General features: G+C 42.4%; 1 protein-coding gene across 3 annotated transcripts in view; it reads left to right on the forward strand.

The window, feature by feature from the left end:
- LOC121945323 (zinc finger protein 516-like) overlaps positions 1-22,121 on the forward strand; it is a 54,506-nt gene that overhangs the window by 26,893 nt on the left and 5,492 nt on the right. For all 3 annotated transcript variants that reach the window (XM_042489446.1, XM_042489445.1, XM_042489447.1), the window contains exons 2-4: positions 6,035-8,397; positions 12,780-14,108; positions 19,000-19,104. In XM_042489446.1, the coding sequence (XP_042345380.1) occupies positions 6,648-8,397; positions 12,780-14,108; positions 19,000-19,104 (3,184 nt within the window). In that variant the 5' untranslated portion in view covers positions 6,035-6,647. The remainder of the gene's footprint in view (positions 1-6,034; positions 8,398-12,779; positions 14,109-18,999; positions 19,105-22,121) is intronic.

Consider the following 22,121-nt stretch of genomic DNA (forward strand, 5'->3'; position numbering starts at 1 on the left):
TTCATTTACAGTTATTTAAAGTGGATAAATGGGATGTAAGTGAATCTACGATACTTAACAACAGCTGAAGCAGAGCGTCGTCTGTCAACCACAAAGTTTGCAAAAAGCTTCTTTTGTGCTCCACAGCTGACACGTTCAACACCCAAAAAATGTCCTAAAGCTCCAGTGTGTGTGTATTTTGCAAACAGTCTATAGGTGTGTGATTGTGCGTGTGCACATCCAGCTGTGCTGTAGCCCTCTCTCTTTCTCTCTCTTCATCGTGGAGCTTGCAGCAGACCTCTTTGTCTGCCGGTTTAGAGCAGGGTGTGAGGTGAAGAGCAGTTTGTTCATAATGGATTATTGATTGGTCTGAGAATACACTGGCTCTGCGCTGTGTGTTGTTTGTGTGTGCATGTGTGTGTGTGTGTGTGTGTTTAAGACTCTATACCATCCCCTCTGTCCCACTCTGAGCACTGAATGTCTCCACTTCATGAGCGACTGAACAGAGGATAGCAAGGTTTTTTGTAAAGTGCTCTCTGTATGTTATGCTCCGTGAAGCTGTGTGTGTGTGTGGTGTGTGTGTGTGTGTGTATGTGTGTGAGCAGCTCTCTGTATGGGCCGTTAAGTTCTCAATGCTGCCTGTATGAAACAGTGTTAAAAGCCCACAGTGTGCACATATAGACTTTCAAAAGATGTGTGTGGACAACATTAAAAGCCCCCTCTGTTTTGCTTCATGATTCCTCAGTTCCCCTGCATGTATGCATGAGTTTGTGTGAGTGTGTATTTAAACAAGAGGTCCACTCTTATTTTTCCCTGCTGTGTATTTTTTTCTTAACCTCTATCGCTCGTCTCTGTGCCACTCTGTGTGGGAGGGAGGCAGAGCCCATCATGGCTGAAGGATGTCCCACACGAGAACGACCTACAGTCATTATCAGTGATAAGGTGACAGCGTGAGTGAGTCAGTGTGTTATGAAAGCCAATCTCTGCACCCTTGGGTGCAGAAGATTTGTGTCATGGCTGCCTCTGAGATGATTGTAATGATGAAGGTGCTTCCTGGCTGGATGACAGTGTTTTCCATCACAGAGGAGGAAAACAGTGAGGCTTGCACCTTCTGCTAAAGCTTTGCACAACTCTTTGTTCAAACACTCTTGAAACATAAGACTACAGTGCTTCTGTTTTGTTACTTAATTTATAAAGTTGCATCAAATGTGTTGGATTCGTGGCATTTAGAGGGAGCAAATGAGCAGATTGCGTTACTGATTAGCACAGTGTCTGAAAAATCTGAGTTTCCGAAACTTTGTTTAACGCATCCTGGTCACTTTTTCAAGAATTAAAATAACAAAATAATTAGTAAGCTGCATCAGCATTTTTATGGTAACTAGGGTCTCGTTTTTGGTTCATGACCCTGGAAGTCCAGAGACCAGAAGCCGAGAGGCAATCCCAGATGTGCCCCTCAAGCCCCTTCTAGAGGCCTCCATCAGGCTTTCATACACATAAAGCAGTCAGCACAGACACAAGGTGTCCACTGGCAGCCACCCTGATCTAGGACCAACGGGGCACTCCTCTTTGACCCAGAGGGGTCGGGGAAGGAGGAAGAGAGAGGGAAGCGCCAACAGGGAGGAAACAGGACGCTTCACTTTATAGTCATAGGGCTTACATACATTCTACAGTGCCAGAAACAGGATAAGATAATGAAAAAGAAAAGAGAAAAGGTGTGAAAATTCATCATTATTTGAGAGAAATATGGGATATTTGTGGGAGTCTCCCAGGAAAAACTGAAGTGTTGGCAGGTATCCTCCAAAACTTGCTGAAAGGTATTGAGTTGTTTTTTACATGGAGGAACAGAAAGACATCTAATGAATATCAGAAGTTTCTACAGCGCTGTCTGGCTTGATACTCTTGTGTATTTTGACAGTTTCATGGTGGTATTGATGTTAAGCATAGTTTTTAAATTCATATTCTGGCTTCGTGTTAATACTAATGTGTGAAAGCAAGTACACCCTTACAGCTGTAAGCAGGTTCTCTCTCTGCTGGCCTGCGCGCACTGTTTGACACCGTTTGTTTCAAGACTCACTCCAGATGTGAACCTCGGGAACAGAAATAGCCTGGCTGCAGTGAAAAGGTTGTGTATTGGATGGGAAAATAAGAGTGGATTTCCTCCTCTTGCGGGACCTCAGTTGCTACGGTTCAGCGTTCAAAAAGCACAGCAGCAGAGGTTGAGCATGCGAGGAAGGAGGGGGAAAAAAAAGAACTGTTTGTTTTTGTTTGACACAGCAGTCATTATCAGCTGAGTGTAGGCCTCCACTCACTCCCAGTGACTCATGGTAGGGCAGCTTAAGTGTCCAATAATGGCATGACTGACATCACACCAGTGACGGTCCCATCTAGGACTGGTCTTTAGTATTTAAATATGATCATTTTTCTGCAAGGAAAAGACAACTCCTGAGAGGTACCATCAGAATAAATACACTAAACTAAGAAATAAAACACTAATTTCAGCAATAAACTATCTTCAGTCTCACTTATCTGTGTGAGAGGTTTATTAGCTGAAAGATGAAAGTCAAGATTGACTAATGGATTGTTCTTGCTAGCTTCAGGAAGACACTTTATCCACTTATTGTACATGTTGGCCTTTAACAAAGCTTTGATGCTTCTTCTCTTTTTTGATGACTTCGATGATTGCTAATCTTGTCCGTCTCTCCTGGACAGTTCCTCCCATTTAAGCCAATTTGTAATTTTTCCCCCCTTTTGCCTGTATGGCGAGGAGCCTGCATTGTTTCCCTTCTGGTGGCTAATCTTATTACATTTCAATTTGCACATGCGACTGTCTGGTGGATGACAGGCTTACTGCTGAATAGTCTCAACCCCCCCTCCACCCCTAGCCCTCCTGACCCCCAATCAGCAAGACCATTTCAACAGGAAATAAGATTATTATCCTCTGTTTTTAGCGCCAGAACTGAAAAAAAAAACTACTAAGTATTAATGAGTAACATTAGGATGTGGAGACAGAGAGCAGATGGAACAGATGGAGGGGGAAACTATGGTGGATACACAGGGTTTGTGTTCCTTTTTTTGCTGATTGATGTCAGTATCACCTGATTGTCTATCACGCCATGTGGTGGATGTGATTCTCTCAAGCTTCATTGTTCCTCCTTTAAGTGACGTGTAAAGTTTATCAATTTTTTCTTTAATCTTTAATCATTCTGGTGAAACCTGAGCTCCTAAATTTCATGAAATTAACTCTGGCAGATTTGACGCCCCTATGAACAGTTTGTGAATATCTCGTGCAACTGAGAAGCACAGGTCCTACCATAAATGCTGCAAAGAGTCGACGTGGTGTTGTGATATTGTAATTATTGAAATTTAAAATTGACTGCACAAAGCGCACAGTTCACACCTATAACCAAATCAATCGTCAAGGCTAAAAGTCTACAGTTATGCTGGCAGCGTTGCAAGGCTACGGTGATACTTTGATCTAGAAGATGCATGTTAACATGCTATCAATGAAAATGCTAACAAGCTGATGCATCTTGTTTTCCATGTTCATCGTCTTAGCATATTGGCATGTTAAATTTCCCTCGGGATCAATAAAGTACCTATCTATCTATCTATCTATGTTAAAATTTGCTAACTGCTAACTAACCAAACATTAAGAGCAGCTGAGACTGATGGAAATGTCATTACTTTTGCAGATATTCAGTCCTAAACCAAAAGACAAATTGAAAATTTGACCTGATTATGCCTTTAATTGAGAAGTCAGGATATCACTGAAGTGATTATAAGCTATTCCAAAGGTGATATAATGTCTGTATCACATTTCAGGGCAATCGATCCGATAGTTGTTACGCCATTTCGCTCAAAACCAGAAATGTGAATCTAGTGGTGCTAAAGGATAAGTCAGGGATCACTTAAGTTATTAGTCATTTTTTTGGACCAATTAATGTCTGTCATATTTAATGCCAACTCATCAAATAGAGTGAGATATTTAACAAAATAAGTAAAAACTTTGACCCACTGGTCAGTAAAAGTCAAGGGATCACAAAAGTTATCAAGATTCATCCTCAGGGAAGAATGAATGTGTTGCCTCATTTTCGCAGCATGATTTGTCTCGACTAGACTCACGTGTTTCTCCATTTATTTCTTGCTGGGTCCTTTTATCAGGACCAAAATAGTACAAGGTGCCATCCCCAACTTTTGCCAGTGGAAAACTAAACAAAGATGTTCCAAGCAAATGAAGTGGAGCCATGCTGCACCGTGTAGAGAAATGAAGCTAAAGTCAAACATTTTATGGCAAATCATCAAGTAGTTTGGTCTGGAAAAAAAGTGATAGACCAACTGGCCAACATAATGTCACTTCCATCCATATAACTACAATGCTAGAAGGGTTAAATATATAGATTTATGTAGTTTTCCAATGCAAGCAGCAATAGTGAGCCTCTATCCTTTCTTTAGATCAGCACTGATAAATCCATATGTTTAGACAGAAGAAGGTTTTGATATGAAAATACATTTGTATTAACAAAACTTCACACACAGCTGCACTCCTGCCTGGAGCAATACTTGTTTAGTGGAAGCCCTAGCTTACTAAGCACTCCAGAGGAAGCATGGCGAACCGTTGAGGGCGCGCTGATTTCAATAGCATAAATCATTCCAGATAGATAGGTGGCTCTGGCGCAGGGTAGTCATTTTCAGTGCGAGAGTTTAAGACATATGATTGTTCTTGTGCTAACTTCCCTCCTCCACCACCTTATCCTCTTATGATTATGATCAATTATCCACTTATAATTAGAGCCTGGCAGTAACTCAGCTTATGGGCTCTGGCACTTTATATAATAGCCTGTAATAATGCTGTCAGTCACATTTCATATAGTCCATACTTTCAGGCTCTAGCACAAGCATCTGCTGAAATTAATACTCCAGTAAGAAATGTGTTGGTTTAATCAACAAAGCTGTAACAGAGAGAATTCTTTTGTAATGATATTATGGATGAGCTGAGAGAGGCAGAAAATAATAAAGATGTGCGAAAGATGGGATGGGATTTTGCAGCAGCGTGTAATACTAATGGGTCATATTAAAGAAGTGTGATGAACACATCTGACAAGTTCAACACATCTATGCACAATATAATAAAAATTAAAAGTGAATTTTAAGGTTTGGAAACAACAGTAGTTGAGCAAATTAACACATATATTCAAATTATTCCAACCACTGAAAATGCATGGGGTATGAAATTAGTCTACAATGTTTACCTTCTTCTCTTATCACACCCTCTCTTTCTCTTTTTGTTTGACTCTGTCACCCGACCCCATTCAACTCCAGTTTGAGAAATATAGAGCAAAGCAAACTGTCTGAAGAGCCACTTCCTGTTGTGTACTTAAGATCCCTGTCATGTGATAGTGTCAGTTGAGGCGGCTGTGTGAGGCCAGTATGGGGAGGGAATATGGTGGCACTGCTGATCTTGCTGATGTGAACACGGCCCCCCCACCTCACCATCACCACCCCCGCACCCTGATTGTGTAAAGTGTCGACTCAGCCAGTGTGGCGTCAGAGCCCCAGAGCACTGCACGACCCGTGCACAACCACAACACACACACCGAACACACACACACACACACACACACACACACACCTGCACATGCGTAGTGTCTGTGTGAAATGTAAGCCACACTTACATAGAGGACTTTATACATAATAACCCTCAATGTACACTGATGTAAATATTTATTGGGCAAATTTGAAATCGTACAGGTTACTATGTATTTTAGAGTTAAAGAGGAGGCTGTCAATAAAAAAGGGTCTCTTTAATATTTCATAAATTTTATTACTGTGGGAGGTTTGCCTATGATCATATCGATCCATGGGTCTTACTTTTTAATTCATTGCTATATTACCACACAAACATATACATACTGTAGCTAGGTTAGCTACATATGCCATATCTAATTGAGTGTGTTTGAAAACTGAAAATGCCTTTGAAATAGATTTGCTTTACTTACATGGTCTTTGGCTCTTTTCTCCCCCTCTTCCCCTCTTTGTCTCTTTCTTTCATTCTCAGGTGAATGATCTATGGCATGTGCAGGCCATGCTATAGCCAGCTCACTGTTACATGACCTGGAGGCTGCTAATGTTTCTGAAAACTGAAGAGAATGACGATAAGCCAATAAAATGAAGGAAAGAACTGCTGTGGAATAGCAACCCTGAAAAGACCTCTCAAAACATCTGTTCACTGACACAAGAATGACCTGGAATTAAGTGAAAACCCTCTCTTTATTTAGACAAATATTTTGTTAAATCTCATTTATGATATACATGCTGGGGCTTATTTAGCCCAAAAAAAGAGTTAACATTTTACTACATGTGTCTAAATAAATGATACGGCTACATGCATTGCTTTCTGTGGTGCCAGTGGTACACAGATAGTAAGAGCCACTGATTCACAGACGGTGCTAGATGAAGATGGATAGATGGTGTTGCATCCAGTAACCGAAGAGTGCTAAATGAGCTGCTGCGTAAGCAGCTTGATCTCTGCATGATTGAAGGCAGATAGCATTTTAACTAATCAAGAAAGGCACACTAGACATCCCTAGATGTGCAACTGCAGATAGCAGTAGTTTCAAGTTTTTTGAGCTTGTGAAAGGCCAGGTAGACAGGTTAGTTGAGTTCGTAAAATGAATCTTAGAGACAGCGTGGGGGTGATGGAGACCCGGGCGGGAAGTCAGAAGGAGAAGCTGTTTGGAGACCAGGTCAAACCCGGAAAAGAGATTGAGGGTGAGGATGACAAGACCCCTGGGGCTTACGACTGCAACGTCTGTGGACGCAGCTTCCCATTCCTCAGCTCTCTGTCGCAGCATATGAGACGCCACACTGGTGCGCGTCCTTACAAATGCCCCTACTGTGACCACAGGGCTTCTCAGAAGGGCAACCTCAAAGTTCACATCCGCAGCCACAAACTGGGAACACTCTCTAGCCATCACACCAATGAGGACGAAGAGGGTGGAGCAGAGGAGGAGGAAATGAGTGTTTCAGAGGGTCTCGATGGAGGTACCAGTCCAACTAAGAGCAGTTCAGCCTGTAACCGCATGATCAATGGGGATAGTAGCGAGGAGAGTCGGAGGAAAGTGCCTGGGAGGAGCTTGAAAAGAGAGAAACCTGTTACTGACCAGAGGCCTTACTGTTGCCGTCTGTGTGGCTTTGAGGCCCATCGAGAAGACCAGCTCCTCAGCCATATTGAGAAGGTCCACATAACAGCAGATGCAGAGGAGGAGACCACTGTAAAGGAAGAAGCTGTGCCAGAACCCGATACTGTCCAATCCCAGAGTGACGGGACCTTCCCTTGTGAGACCTGTGGCCAGGTCTTTACTCAGGCCTGGTTTCTCAAGTCACACATGAAAAAACATGCGGGGATCTTTGACCATTGCTGTCGGATTTGTGGACGACGTTTCCGTGAAGCTTGGTTTCTGAAATCGCATATGAAGACGCACAACACCAAATCCAGGTCACGGTCAAAAGCAGATTCCGCTGAGCATCCAGCCACTATCAACGATGTGGCCCAGGATCCTGAAATTGTCACTGGCTCTGTAACATCCATCTATCAAATGTGTTCCAAATGTGGAAACCTGTTCCATAACAAAGAGAGTCTGAGGGCTCATGATAAAATCCATAGTATCAACTATGGCAAGAAATCCCAGAGCCAATGCGGACTCAGTGATGATGAGGACTCACCAGCTGCTAAGAGACGTTACCTTGACTACTTAAACCTCCAGCCTGTTGAGGAAAAGACCTTAGATGAAGAGGAGGAGAATGAGAAAAATATGCTAGGTCAAAGAATCCCAGAGCTGGATCCAGTTTGTAGCTACCAGGCCTGGCAATTAGCTACTAAAGGAAGGGTTGTTGAGCCAGTGGAGCCAAGTCATAAGGCTTCCTATAGTGGAGGAAGTATGGAGGAGGAGGCCCTCGCTGGAGCTGCTGTGGTTTTTGAAAAGGAGAGCAGCCGTTATGTCCTGCAAGGTCAAGAGAAACGCAGCTCAGGGCGACGCAGCAGCTCCGGTTTGGGAAGCCATGCTTCTTCAGGGGACCGTACACCAGAGAGCCTCAGCGACTCCGAGTACCGGCCTTCGTCTCGCCAGGACCGACGCCGACCATCTTCCTCCAAATCCAATGAGTGCTTTGAGTGTGGAAAGGTTTTCCGCAGTCGTCACCAGATGATCGTCCACCAGCGGGTCCACAGGAAGGATGGGGGTCGGGCATCCGGAGACAAGGAAAGAACTTCAAGAGACGACCGGTGGGGCTCCACCAGCGATCCCGAGTCAGGCTCTCCTAGTCGGCCAAGCACTCCGGGGTATGGAGATTCTCCGCCAGCCTCCACTCTTGGAGACCAGGCCTCAGAAATGGGTACCGCAAACTCTGGAGAGATTGGAGGTTGGTCAACAACTTTTCTTTCATATCAAATTTATTTACTTTTTCTTCATACTTTGATTTGAACTAATCATCTATAATCAGAGGAGGGCATTGAAGCATTCCTTTTCGTCATTAAGGAATTGACTGATCCTTTGTTACTGTTGCAAAGTCGGACATGCTTGACAAAATATGGCCGTCAACAGGGCCTACTATATGATATTGCAGAATTCATCATGTTAACTGTTATGAATGAGGTAAAACACTGCAAATTGAGGAATACTATTTAACAAAAAGGGACAAGTAGGAACTCAGGATGACAAGATCATCAGTTGTCATTGCCCCTGCGCAACCAGATATTTGTCCCCTTTTCACTTACTGGGGACCAGTATAGTACTCTGTATTTATTATTAAATAGAGACCGTGGTGCTGACCTAACATTGGTGTCTCAACTGCAGAAAGATACATTACTTCAGGGTGGCACATAGATTTACAGGAATAATACTAATAATATTTCATGTCATCTTTAAAATTTGTGAGTAACCTACCTATCAGTCCTTTTCCAGGTCTCTAGAAAGTTATCGCAGAGATAAGGAGGAAGCAAACATGGCTGACAACTACTTTTGATGTAGCAATGCCTTAGCTAGCCAGTTAGTGAGAATCTCGCTAACAATGGCTAACTTTAGATGTGACTACATCCGTGAAGCTTGTGACAATCTCCCAGCCACATCTTTTAAACATCTTAAAAATGTGGTTTTCTTTTCATCAGACAAGCGTATAGCACACAGGTTCTGCCATGTGTAAAGCTTGCTCTTAACTCTTACTGGAGCACAGAGCAGGACTGAATTTACTGTCTCAATCATTCAGTCACGTTTGTTAGGCTATAAATGCAAAAATTCAAGTTACGGCACTGAAGATTCCTTTGTTGCTGTTTTGGTCATTGCTGGAGACCACCATAGGTCTACTTGTCTATTTCAGATACTAACTCAACTTTCCTGCATAAAACAATAGAAATATGTAAATTATAATCAAGTAAAGGAAATGTAAACACACCAGTTCAGTAACAGAAGCAAGCTCTGCAGGAGTTTTAGTGGCAGAAATGACTGCAGCCCTTTTCAAGCCTCCCACTCAAGGCCTCTGACTATGTCACTCTGTAGTAAACATCTGTTGATGAAATGTGCTTTGTGTAGGTGCAGCTCCTCAGCTCACCGGCCTCTATGGAGAGGGAACTGGAGCCACCATGTGGCGAAATGTCAGAATGACATCCAGTTCTTTTATTGGGTGCTGCACACAAATACTATCAAATATGGTCAATAAACTTTAACTGCCACTGAAGTTTCTGTTTACAACAGTGCAATTATTTTGTATCACAGAGCCATAAAGCTAACAGTTAAGCGAAACTATGTGCCTTTCAGTGGCATGTCCACAGAGGATATGGCATTTTTGGAATGCCTATCATTTTTTCACCTCCACAACCAATAAACACTGCTGAGCAAAAAAAGAAAACCCACCCATGCAAGAGCAAAACACCCGTAATCATGTTAAAGGAAGGATTCCTGTGTAAGCAGCATGTCAGAGCTCTCTGGCTTTTGTCTTTTAACTCTCAAACGAAGTGACAACACTGTTTGCAAAGGTTAGTATAGTGGATAGCCAAGAATTGAAGTGATTGCTTCCATTCCTCCCTGTTAGTACAGACACTCAAAAATAGCAGCAACATTTCTTCAGGCCTGATCGAGCTGTGTGCTATTTCAGGTCTTCCTGTCTCAGGAAACTCCCCTCACCCCCCCCTTATCTGTGTATGAATATGTCTTTTGCTCTCCTTTTTATGTCTTTGCCGTGGAAATCTGTCTTTGTGTTTCCTTTTACTCTGTGCTGAGGTTGTTTATTGTATAACAACCAATTATTAGTCATGCAATATAATAACAGTCCTGTAGTTCAGCAGTTATAGGCGTGGTTAACTTCCTTTATAGTAATAAATGTGCTGAATAGTATTCACTCTCCCAACCCACTGGCATCCTGGTGTCTGGTTTCAGGAGTTGCAGTTGGGATACAGGATCTTTTTAGCTCAATATATATACAAATATATATACTAGATACAAAAGCTGCAACATCAAGAGACATGTTATAATGTGATGAAATATTTTCACAAATTTCCTTGCTGATATTTGATGAAGTGCATTGATGTTTATGACAAAGCCTAGAAGTCAGCCTTTACCAAAAGAATACTCTCGTCAAGGAGACTTCTGTCAGCCCATCTGTCCGTCCCTTTTCTCTACACCTTTCTTCCCTGTCCCCTCTGACTCCCTCCTAATCTCTAAGGTTACCTCCTGTGACTCTTCTACTGTCACTCATCCACTCCTCTTACCATTGAGCCAGCCAGGCTGCCCAGTGTCTGAGGGATTGTTTATTTATAGAGTCACCTCCCGATGGAGAGGGATGCAGGCAATGGGGGAAAGAGACACTCAGAGGACGCTTTAGTCCCAAATTCTCTGATGTCCCTTACAGCCATTAGGCTACTTTTTGGGAATACAAATTAGAAGTGACAGTGTAGAAGCACATGCCAATATAAACATCAGCTCCGATTAGTAATAGATTATAGACTGATACATACTTTGAAAGGACAATGTGAATAATTTGGGTGTTAAAAGCAAGATATTCAATTACTTGCTTCAAATAATTTTACTTTGTCTGCTCAGCAACTAATTAGTAAAAGAGCAATATCAGCCTGATAAACAGGATACATCAGACTAAACACCCTCCCTACAAAACTGCCCAGCCCCGGGGCTTCACCTTGGCAGCGTCTGAGCTGTGTGTGTTGGCCAGTGTTGCCAACAGGAAGCCAAATGAAAAACAGATGGCAGGTTACTGGTGTTGTTGTGAAAACGAGGAGGGATGGTGGGGAGTATTCCATAATGTGCTGCTTACAGAATCTGATATGTTGGATACTAAAGTGTTTGCATGTATGTGTGTGTAATATGATACAATGCTTAGCTCAGCAATGACCCAGCTTCTAGATATTTTAATGCTATTGTGTTCAAAACCTCTGAATTCCAAATGAAGGATTTTCCTTTTACAATACTTTTCATTCAATAACTTGACTACACCTTCTTTGACCACCATAATTCCCATTTTTATTTTACTTCCTTTTTCTCTTAATTCCTCAAACAGAACATGCTGGTAGATATGAAGTTTTCCAGTGACAAAAGCAGAATTGACAAATGATGAAAGATGGGTCACAAACGCCATCTTGTGGGGAAGTCATAGAACTGCACTTCAGGAATCACTGCTCAGTACAGTACTTGCAAAATACATTACGATTGCAGGAGTGTTTTCCCAAATCTGGAATTTCTAACTTAGATACAGAAAGTCCACAAAAGCATGCACATCCAGATGACAAAAAAGATGCTGGATGAGAGGTAATACAAGACAAGAAAGACATTGGTGGTAATTGAATTACATATTAATGGGATCTTAGTCTAGTGTGTGAACTTTGGTTTTTCTGAACTTTGATACAAAAGCTTGAAAAATGTAGATATTTCATACAATGTTCAATACCACAGAGAAAACTGACATCGTTGGCACACAAGTTAAAATTTGTATTAAAAGAGAGGCATAACAAAGGCATAATGACAACTGTGATGCTTCTTTCTTTAGTTAGTATAGCCAGGAACAGCAGCGTGATTGCAGTAAATATTAACAATAACAGGGAGGAAGCACAGCTGGTACCAGTGTATCGATATTGTGGAAAATGAGTATTGAAACTGCTTTAAATATTCAGAATCAATATGTATTGATGAAGTGATATTTTTGACAATGCTAAATTGACATATAAGAGCCTTGCAAAGAATAAACCTTCTTTATAAGCTTTATAATATAATATTTGGTTAATGTGTCAAAAGGGTGCTTATTTAACTCTGTGTTAATGTTTGACACTATTGTGTAGTTGAAATTGTCACACCTTATGGACCATAATACATTCCATAAACTACCATAAAGATGAATTAACAAGTCTCTAAAAAACAATATCATCTGAACATAATATCCTTCACAGAATTATTATCATTTAACAGGGCCACTTTGTATCATTAAACAAATATCGGAACCTTGAAACAACATCCAATGGTGACATAAATATTAATAATATTATTAAAATAATATTTTTGTGTTGATTTATATTTGTTGTCCCTGCAATAGTAGAAGTAATAGTGCTTCACAAAATATGCACTTGTGTAAATTGAAAGGGACTTTGGGAATACAGGCCAATACTGCAGCCTGGTGGTTGTTCCGCAAAACTACATCTGGATGGAATAATATGAGTCTGGCACAGTAAACTAGGAGAGAAGAGTAAAATATAGATTGTTTCTGTGCAGTCATTGACTTTGATGTTGTCATTTCTTTCCTTACAGATGAGAAGCCTTATATCTGCAACCTTTGTGACTTTGTCACCACAGAGTTACAGGCCTACTTGACTCATGTTCGTGTCCAACACCCGGCTGGCCCTGGAGACAGACCCAGCCCCATTCCCAGCCCCAGCTCCAGCTCGGACAGAGGCACCCCAAGTGGTTACCCAAAGCTGAAGAAAGCTCTTCTTCAGGGGTTGAACTCTGCGTCCCCACCTGCTTTCCTTTCAACTCGATCCTCCCCACTCAACCCCAGCCTGACCCCTGTGGATCTATGTGTGAGGGCTGAGGGCAGCAGGGGCATAACCTCTCTAACCCAGGACAGGAAGAGCCTCCCTAGCCACAAGTGCTCGTTTTGCTCCCACTCCACTCGCTACCCGGAGGTGCTCTGGATGCACCAGACTGTGGCGCATCGCATCAATAGCAGTAGCTCCAATCTAGCTCCTAAATGGGCCCTGAAGAACAGCTCCAAGGGCTCCAGGGACAACTTGTTATCCTCAAGGAGACGCACTGGTCCTCCACCAGTCCTGGAGGGAAAGGAGTGTCCACCGCTGCCTCCGCTGATGCGTACCCAACGTACTCGGCCCCCAACCTACTCCAGCGAGGTTCTGAAGAAGAGCAGACCAGCGAGTCAGGCAGCCATGCCATCATCATCATCATCATCATCATCCCCCTCTACCTCCTCCTCGTCGTTCTCCAGGGGCTCTTCATCCACCTCAGGCACCCAAGCTGGGAGAGTCCCCGTCCGGCCAAGCAGCAGCAACAGCAGCAGCAGCAGCAGCATCAGACACACTGTGGACCAGAGTCCCCAGTCTCGCTTCAGACCCAAAGTGGACATTTACCCTCGGGGAGGCTCATCCTCTTCCTCTAGCTCCTTGGAGAAGAGCACTGGTGCCCTCTCACGCTCCTCAGCCCCAAACCCCAGCTCTGCCACCGCGTCACGGGTTGCCGACCGCTACATGATGCCCCAAGAGGGCCTGGGCTTCATGCTGTCCAGCAAACATGGCCTAGCAGAGTACAGCCGAGCTAGGGATTCCCCTCATCAGCCACTTACCAACTCCCACAGCCAGAGCCGGGCTAATGCTATGAGGCCCAGTACCATCACCCATAGCTCCAATGCAGGACACAACTATGGAGCATCCCAGGTACATGGAGGCACTCTGAATTCCTCCACCTCCTCTATGCCTTCAGAGGCTCGTGGAAATGTGAAGCAAGAACTAGAGACACCAGAGATGCCAACTGATGTTCTCGGCTTCCTCAAAAGCTACAACCCCCATGAACTGGCTGCCCTCTACCATCGCTGGGGTGCGGCCAATGCACTGCTGGATCCCACCGGTAGGGAACAATATCAACAATTTTTGGTCAATGTGTTGACTTAAAGACATATGCATTTGTTATAGTTACACCTCCTTTTGTATTTTTAAATGCCCCTTTGAGTCATTCTGTGTCCCCTCTAAATTTGGAGGATTTTGCAGGTCCATAAACACAGAGCAGGGGGAGATCTCCATGAGTTTATTTTTTTTCCTCAGCAGCAGTTTGTGACTTGCAGGGTAGATAATTGATCTGTCCATTCACAGCTGTTAAGATCAGATTGATGGATAACATGAGCAGTTGTTTAGACCCAGCAGAATGAACATTTAAGTTTCACTTTCAATGTGCCTTAAGTTCTGCTGCTCTGTGTCTGCCCTTAGTATGCTCTACACTGCAATAAGGTAATGCTTTAAATAACCGACCATACATACTAGGGCTATACCCGACTCAGAATAATGCCAGTCTAATGGGATTTGTCTATTAAATACAAATATTTTATGTTTGAACGGGCTCCACGTGCCGTTCAGTGTAACCCATAATATTCCCATAATATACTAACCAAGCTAACAGTGCTAACAATGGGTCATAAATGTGCAACAACATTTTTTGCAGACACTAGATATCAAACAGAAGCCAGAGATTGTCTTGGATTAAGTTGCTGTGGGCTGTACATTCACCACTTCTAAGCATAAGGTTTCTCCTCTCTCCTTCTCTGTGCTGCTGCCTGCACGTCTGCACCAGGTCAACACCTTTGTGTATCAAAGAGTAGAGTAAAAGTCAAGAGCACTTACTCTGCAGCAAAATCTGGGGACCAAAACATCCCCAGAAGTACACTGCACAGAAAAAAACGACTGCTGGATTTGAAGCAATCTCAGTCAACTAAGGTGTCTCCGACTGATGGTTTGATCTCTGACTTTCAGGGGCAGCCCAAGTATATACATTCCAATAGTGCTTCTAATGAACAATACAGCTCCAAAAACAAAATCTATTTGTGACAACCGTCACTAATAAATGAATGTGTGAGAAACCCTGCAAGATAAAACAAAGCTATGTTTTTTAAGTCTTTTGTAATATCATCATTCAGAAAAAGCTCACTTTTTCGAAAAAGTCCCATGCCATCCCTCATCATCAGCTCACATACAAAACGCCCAGAGGATCTTTGCTTTGGAGAAAATGCCAAATGTCAGGAGTTGAAGAGAAATCTTTTCCAGTGACTGGGCATTTTGTTTTGAGCCGTCACTAGTAGAACTGCCTAAGCTTGACAGACTAAACAAGGAAAACACACTCAGTCACACAGATCCACACTTAACATATGAACCGTATTCTGTTAGGTATTTATCCTCTCTAACACACGCTGACTCTGTCTCACACACTAACTCACCATCTGGCAGACAGTGATTGACAGACACATACACTCCTCGAATCTGACAAGGTTTTGAATAATGAAGAGGAGATCCATTAAATGTGCACATACACGTGTACTTGCATGTTTGTGAGATTTGATTAAAGGCCGTAACTGGGCCAGCATGTGTGTTTGAGCGTGTGTGTCCATATGTGGCTCCTAGATGCAAAAGGAGTGTGCATGTTTTGTTTTTTTTTTTTATGTGAGAGACATGAGAGAACCTTTGCTACTCTCAGGTCTGCGAGGCATGCCTAGTCTCCAGCTCCACTCTCCCAGAAAGCTGTCACAAACTGTTTAGGTCAGGGCTCTGCCTGACGAGAGCCTCGCACAGATGCGAATGGAGGGAGGCGAAACAGAGAGAGAGGGAAAATAAGAGGCAAAGAGAGAGATGAGACAGAATAATTACCCCACCAGCTGCTTTGGAAATGGTCATTACCGAACACGCGTATTATTTGCCCATTTTCAGCTGTGTCTCTAAGGTCAAGTGGGGCTGTACGGAGCCAGGGGTCAAAGACAACAGCCCCAGAGCAGACGCATGACATCGCTGTCACCCGTCCAGGCGCATATCGTCACGATCCGCCTTAGCCCTTTGAGTCACATGCTATAAAGTGACCTTTTTTGAGCAACTGAGTCTTTCTCCCATTTCTCTCTGTAATATGTGTACAAGTGTGTGTGTCTGCTTGTGTTTTCTGTCCAGCTCTGTCTTGTCTTTCATTAGTGCATCAGTGAGAAGGGCTGGCGGCCCACAGTAGAAGTAGAGTATCCAGAGGCCAGCAGTCGGGCTGCCAGAGACACTCTCTGTCACCTCCTCCGCCTCCCTGTCCTCCTTGTCCTGCTGTGTCCCCCCACTACCACCACTTTTTACATGCATACACACAAATACACACACCACTATTGGGCACTGCCCAGGTATATGCCAGCCTTAACGCTTGGGGTGTTTGTGCAGTAAGCGTCCCCCTCACTGAAAGCACCCATGAACCCTGAGGCCTATTATCTGTCAGCAGGAGAGGTCACAGGAGTGTGTATGTGTATGTGTGTGCAGAACGTCTATGTGTTTCTTTCAAAAATCATAAATCATCATAAACCTCAATTCTTCTTTTTCATCTTGTCCCTGTGGCTGCAGCTGCTCTGACCACATTTACATGCACATCAGAAAACATGTTACATGTTAACAGGTAGTCCGAAATCAAAAACACGCTTTGTCTTAAATACAGTCATTCAACTTTTCTTTACCATGGAAGAGGTGACTTTGTACCAAATGGCCACTTTTTTAGTCACCCAGGATGCATTCTGTGTACTTTAACAAACACAGTAAGGTTTTATGTCTACTAACAATCAACTTCCTGGTGGCAGTTTTCTTGTACTAGCTCATTATAGTCTCAGAACTGCCAATGTTTGTGAGTTTAAAATTATGTGGTTTTGCCAGGATTTCTTTTTGTTTTTAAAGTGGTCTTAAAGTAGTGCATAATGAACTGATTTAAAAAAACAGATAATTATATACCAGTCTATAGTTGTTTTTGTGTGTGTGTGTATACATTACACCTGTACAAAATCTTGACAGCGATCCCTTTGATAAAAAAAAAGATAAAACTAAGTGAGACTTTTAACTTTTAAGTGCTCTCTAGCGCAGTAGTTCTCAAAATTGAAAATTGTTTGCATCAATAACGAACAGGACAAGAAAGTTGACTCCCTAACAATTATTTAATCTTTTTTCTTCCCGCACAAGAGACTGACTGAGAGAAAGCATTCCAAAATTCCCATTTGCTCGTGTCATGTCACGTGACATGATTTATAAGATTTGAAGTCATCCAAATTCAACAAGTTTCTTTTACCATTTAAGACCATTAACATGTTAATCTGACTTGTGCATGTAATGGGAGTGTTGTGTCATGGTGTGTGTGTGTGTGTGTGTGTGTGCATGCGCACGCATGCATGCATGTAGCCAGTGTGCGCCACAGCCTATGCTCACTTTCCTCCTTTGGACACACATATATACAACTCTTGAAGCACATACACATGCAGACACACACACCTGACATGTGACACACGGGCAGCGGAGCGGGCACATCACAGCCGGGGCGTTTTAATTGCCTGTAATTTATGCGGTGTGTGTGTGTGCTGTGTGTGTCTGGCTGTCAGCCTCTGAGATGATGCTGTGTGACAGCTGCAGTCCAGCCCCTGGAGCTAGCCGCTCATAATGACACATTAGACATACTAATGATGCCTGCGCGGGTCCACTACTGACGCTACCTACCTCCACCGCTGCAGCCACGGCTCTGTGCTTATGTACACCCACTCACTTTCTGCCCATTACTGACCTTTACGTCGTCATTCAATCTCTGCAAACACGTGAAAATGTCTTCTGCTTTGGAATAAACTGAAGCTGATGACCACCTTTTCCACCAGAAAAAGTCACATGTGAAATCACACATGGGAATTCAAAGCACACCACTGGCCTTTAAATGTGAACATTTCACTTTTTTTCCCCCCAGAATATTTATAAATGTGAATTGTCTTTTGCTAAAATGTATAAATACACCTTAAATTCTGAGGTATGGATTTAAATTGAAATCTGATTTAACTCCCCTATGGTCTAAGAATAGACACTCAGTACTTTACAGTAAACATTACATTGAGATTGTGGACGATTATGAATCATGATTATTTGGTCTTATTGCTGTCAGTACAACAGTAATCTATAAAACGCAACACAGCATTGTGGTACTGTTTGCAGAAAGTAGTGCACATATCATGACCACTATTTTTATTTTAGTTTCACTATATGGACCTTTGGGGGTGTTATATATAGTGCATTAACACTAGTGGTATAGTAAAGGTCCTGTATCATAAAAGTCAGATTTCCATGGTTAATGATACAGCAGGTATAGCTGCTGTTTAAATGCTGTGAAAGTATCTAAGCGTTTCATCCACAGATGAATGCACACGGTCAATATTCAGAAACTGTGACTGCCATGAAATTGTGATGTCGCAACTATACTATACAAAGGTAAACACTAACGCTACAATGTCATAAAAGTAATTTCCGGATGCAATGCAGGTAAAGACGCTGAGAAAGAACCAGAAACGCCAACCAATCAAAGCTTAAAGACACAGGCATTGAAACATATTTTGGGCAGAGGTTGAATGCACGTGTATTCAGGAAAACACTATGAGAAAAATAATAACAATACCTTTTTTAAACATGTTCTAGTAAAAACCCCAAATGAATGTATGAGCCTGAAAATCAGCAAAATATGGGACCTTTAATAGATTTTTGATTAGATAGATAATAGATTCTTTAAATACAAAAAAATTGTGAAAATTTATAGAACTATATCAAGTGAGCTATATCTGCTAACAGTACATCCTTTACATTTGATTTATATCACATTTCTGTTTTGACCACTGTTATATTGAACCTATGATTGAACTTTTCTACTGAGATTTGCTCTTTAGTACTTAGTTTAATTGTGTGTTTCTCTTTCCCGTGTGTGTGTGTTTGTGTGTGACCAGGGATGCTTAGGTCTCTGATGCGGCAGGGACAGTATTTCTGCCACGAGTGCGGGAAGAGTTTCAGTCAGCCCAGCCACCTGCGTACTCATATGAGATCCCACACAGGTAAATACAGCCACAAGACATTGACACACTAACACACTCAAAGGTACACAGTCTGCATACGTACGCATACTTTCACTGGCTCCTCAAAATAATGGAAACATCTCATAAAGACAGGTTTTTAAATCAACTAAATCGCAACTTTTAACCCTTGTTTATTGTTAATATTGTCTTCCTAATTGTTTGGATCCCACAGACTCCACTGCTTTATGTATAAAAATAATGATAGTAATAATTGTGGAACTAAATGTTTTCCCTTAAAACAGTATTTTCTTCTCTCTGAGCTTATTATGACCCAATATGTATATGTACTTAAATACGAAGTATTTAAATACTTCGTATTTAAGTGGCAGCCCACAAACTGTGAGCTTGCACATTTCATTAAAGTGACAAAATATAAAAAACTGGCATGAAGCTTTGGTATTACACCAAATAGGAAACTGTAATATTTTATGCATTATTATGGGCTATGCATGAACAAATCATACAGCATGTTACCTTGCATGGAGTGGTTATTGCTGTTTGGGGTCATCTAAACCAGATATTCCAACAGAAGTAACTTTTGACGAAAGTTTTACTTTCAAAATCATGTTTACAAGCAATTAAAGTTAGGAGAAGTCATAAAGTATCAAGGTGTTCAAACAATGGCTAATGTTTATCTTGTGCGTTTAAAAAAGGGCCCTGGGTCTCCAGGACCCATAACAGAAAACTTAAGTGCTTTAACATGAGTTTTCAAAGTCATAAGCGATAACACAAAGAGGTTTGGGGTGAAAACTGGTTGGAAATCGAGTCACAAAAACTGTGAAATTATAGGTATGACAGATGCAGACAAACATCCTCAGCAAACAAAAACAATGAGAATTTAGCAAACTGCACATAAGACAACCTCATTAGCTACTTGTTATTCATGTATTACGAGCTATTTCTACTTTTTTGGCCACTCCTTCAACGGTCACTCATTCCTGTGCCACCTGTGCACACACATCATCCCCCTCCGAGCCATTTATTCACCCAGAAACGCTCACATGAGATATAGAGAATATATGCATGGGGATTCACATTCTCGAAGATATTTCATCGCTACGTTCCTGCTTTCTCAAAAATAAATCAAAACAGATCTTTTTGTTCAGTTGAGTGTGACAGCCAGTCTGTGAGTACTTCCCCGCCCTGGGCTGGGCAGCTGTCTCTATTTTTTAAACTGAAACATGATTTGCTCCGGATACTGACCTGTGACAAATTGTATACATTATTAATCACATGTCAATTAGAGAGATGGAATTGCGCATTCTAATGAAGCAGAACAGCATTTGTCCACGCCAGCCGTATGAATCCATTTGCATGCGTCCCAATGCCATTCACTTAACAGTGTGATTTAGACATCCTGCCTTTGCCTACACTTTCTCCTTTCCCTCTTTACTTTTCCTGAGTGCACTTTCCTCCCCCCTCTGCCTTTCCTGCACATTTCCTCTCCTTTTGTTTTGTGTCATTTTCTTTCATTTGTTTCCTTTTTTAAAAAAAAAAATCCTATCTTGTTTCCTCATATTTCTTCCTCTTTTCCTATTTCCATCTCTTTTCTTTCCTATCATCTCTCCTTATTTCCTGTCATCCTCTTTTCCTCTGGCTTCCTCCCATGTGACTCCTCCTCCTTTTCTTTTTTCCTCATCTCACCTTAATTTTTCTCCTTTTCTTCTTTCCATCCCTCTTGTTTCCTCTAATCTCACTCTTTCTCCTGTCATCTTCCTCATTTTCTCTTTTTTCTAAATGTTTCCTATTCTCTTCCTTTTTGTTTCCTTGTTGTTTCCTCTAATCTCACTTGATCTCTATTTTTTCCCTCTCTCGTTTTTTCTCATCTGACTTTTTCTTCTCTCCTTCTCCTCTAATTTCAGTTATTCTGTTCCTCTGTTCTCATTTCCTCTCATCTTGTCTCACCTTTTACCCCCTCCTCTCATTTTCACCTCCCCACCTATAGTCTCCCCTCCCCTTTTTCAATCTTGTTTCCTCTCATCCCACATTTCTTTTTCTCCCCTTTCCTTCCCTTTCTTGTTTTCTGTAGTCTCACCTTTTCTCCTGTCCTGTTTCTCATTTCCTCTCTCATTTCCTGTCAGTTATTCTGTTCTCCTGTTCTTATTCCCCTTCTTGCCTTATTTCACCCTTCCTCTCCCCACCTATAGTCTATCCTCCCCTGTCTCACTCCCCCTTTTCTCTCTTTTGTCTGTCATCTGGCTTCTTTTTCCTTTCAGTTTTCTGCTCTCCTCTCCTTTTGTCTCATCTCATTTTTTCTCCTCTCCTCTTTTCTTCCCATCTATAGTCTTTCCTCCTCTCTTTAGCTCTCCTTTTCCCTCGTTTCCTGTCATCTCATCCTTTCTGCTCCTCTCATTTCATCTCCTACACCTTCCCTCTCTTGTTTCCTGTCTTCTCACCTTTTCTCCTCTCATATCATATCATCTTCTCTCCCCACCTGCAGTCTCTCCCCCCTTCTTTTTCCTCTTGCTTTTCTCCCATTTCTTCACATCTCACCTTGTCTCCGCTCCCCTACCTCCCATCTCATCTCTCCTATTTGTCCTACTTCCTCCCTCTTCATTTCCTCCGTCCTCCTCCTCCTCCTCTTGCCTCTCCTGTCCTGTCATGTCATGTCCATCAGACGGCCCGGCAGTGATCACAGTAGACACTGAGATAAGTAGCTTCTTTATAGAGAGTGTGAATGATATGTGGCACAGCCAGTGATTCTAAGTGACAGAGGCCAAATGGTAAGTGATGCAGCGCTCAGCCCCCCCACCCTCCCCCCAAGCCCTGTTGTAAACACACATACACTGCATTAACACTCACACACACACGCCCATGCGTAGGGTCTGTAAACACTCGCTGAGGCTGTAATTAATGTTGTCACTGACGGTTGTCTTCAGCATGGACGTGCACACGCAGAAAAGGCCAGCCACCCCGAGGCCTCTATTAACATGCGTCATATTAAATCACTGACTTGCCTCCACCAGGTTCCATCAGCATCATCACCACCATCATCA

This window comes from Plectropomus leopardus, chromosome 7, assembly GCF_008729295.1.
Source record: "Plectropomus leopardus isolate mb chromosome 7, YSFRI_Pleo_2.0, whole genome shotgun sequence".
In the NCBI taxonomy this organism is placed as follows: Eukaryota; Metazoa; Chordata; class Actinopteri; order Perciformes; family Serranidae; genus Plectropomus; species Plectropomus leopardus.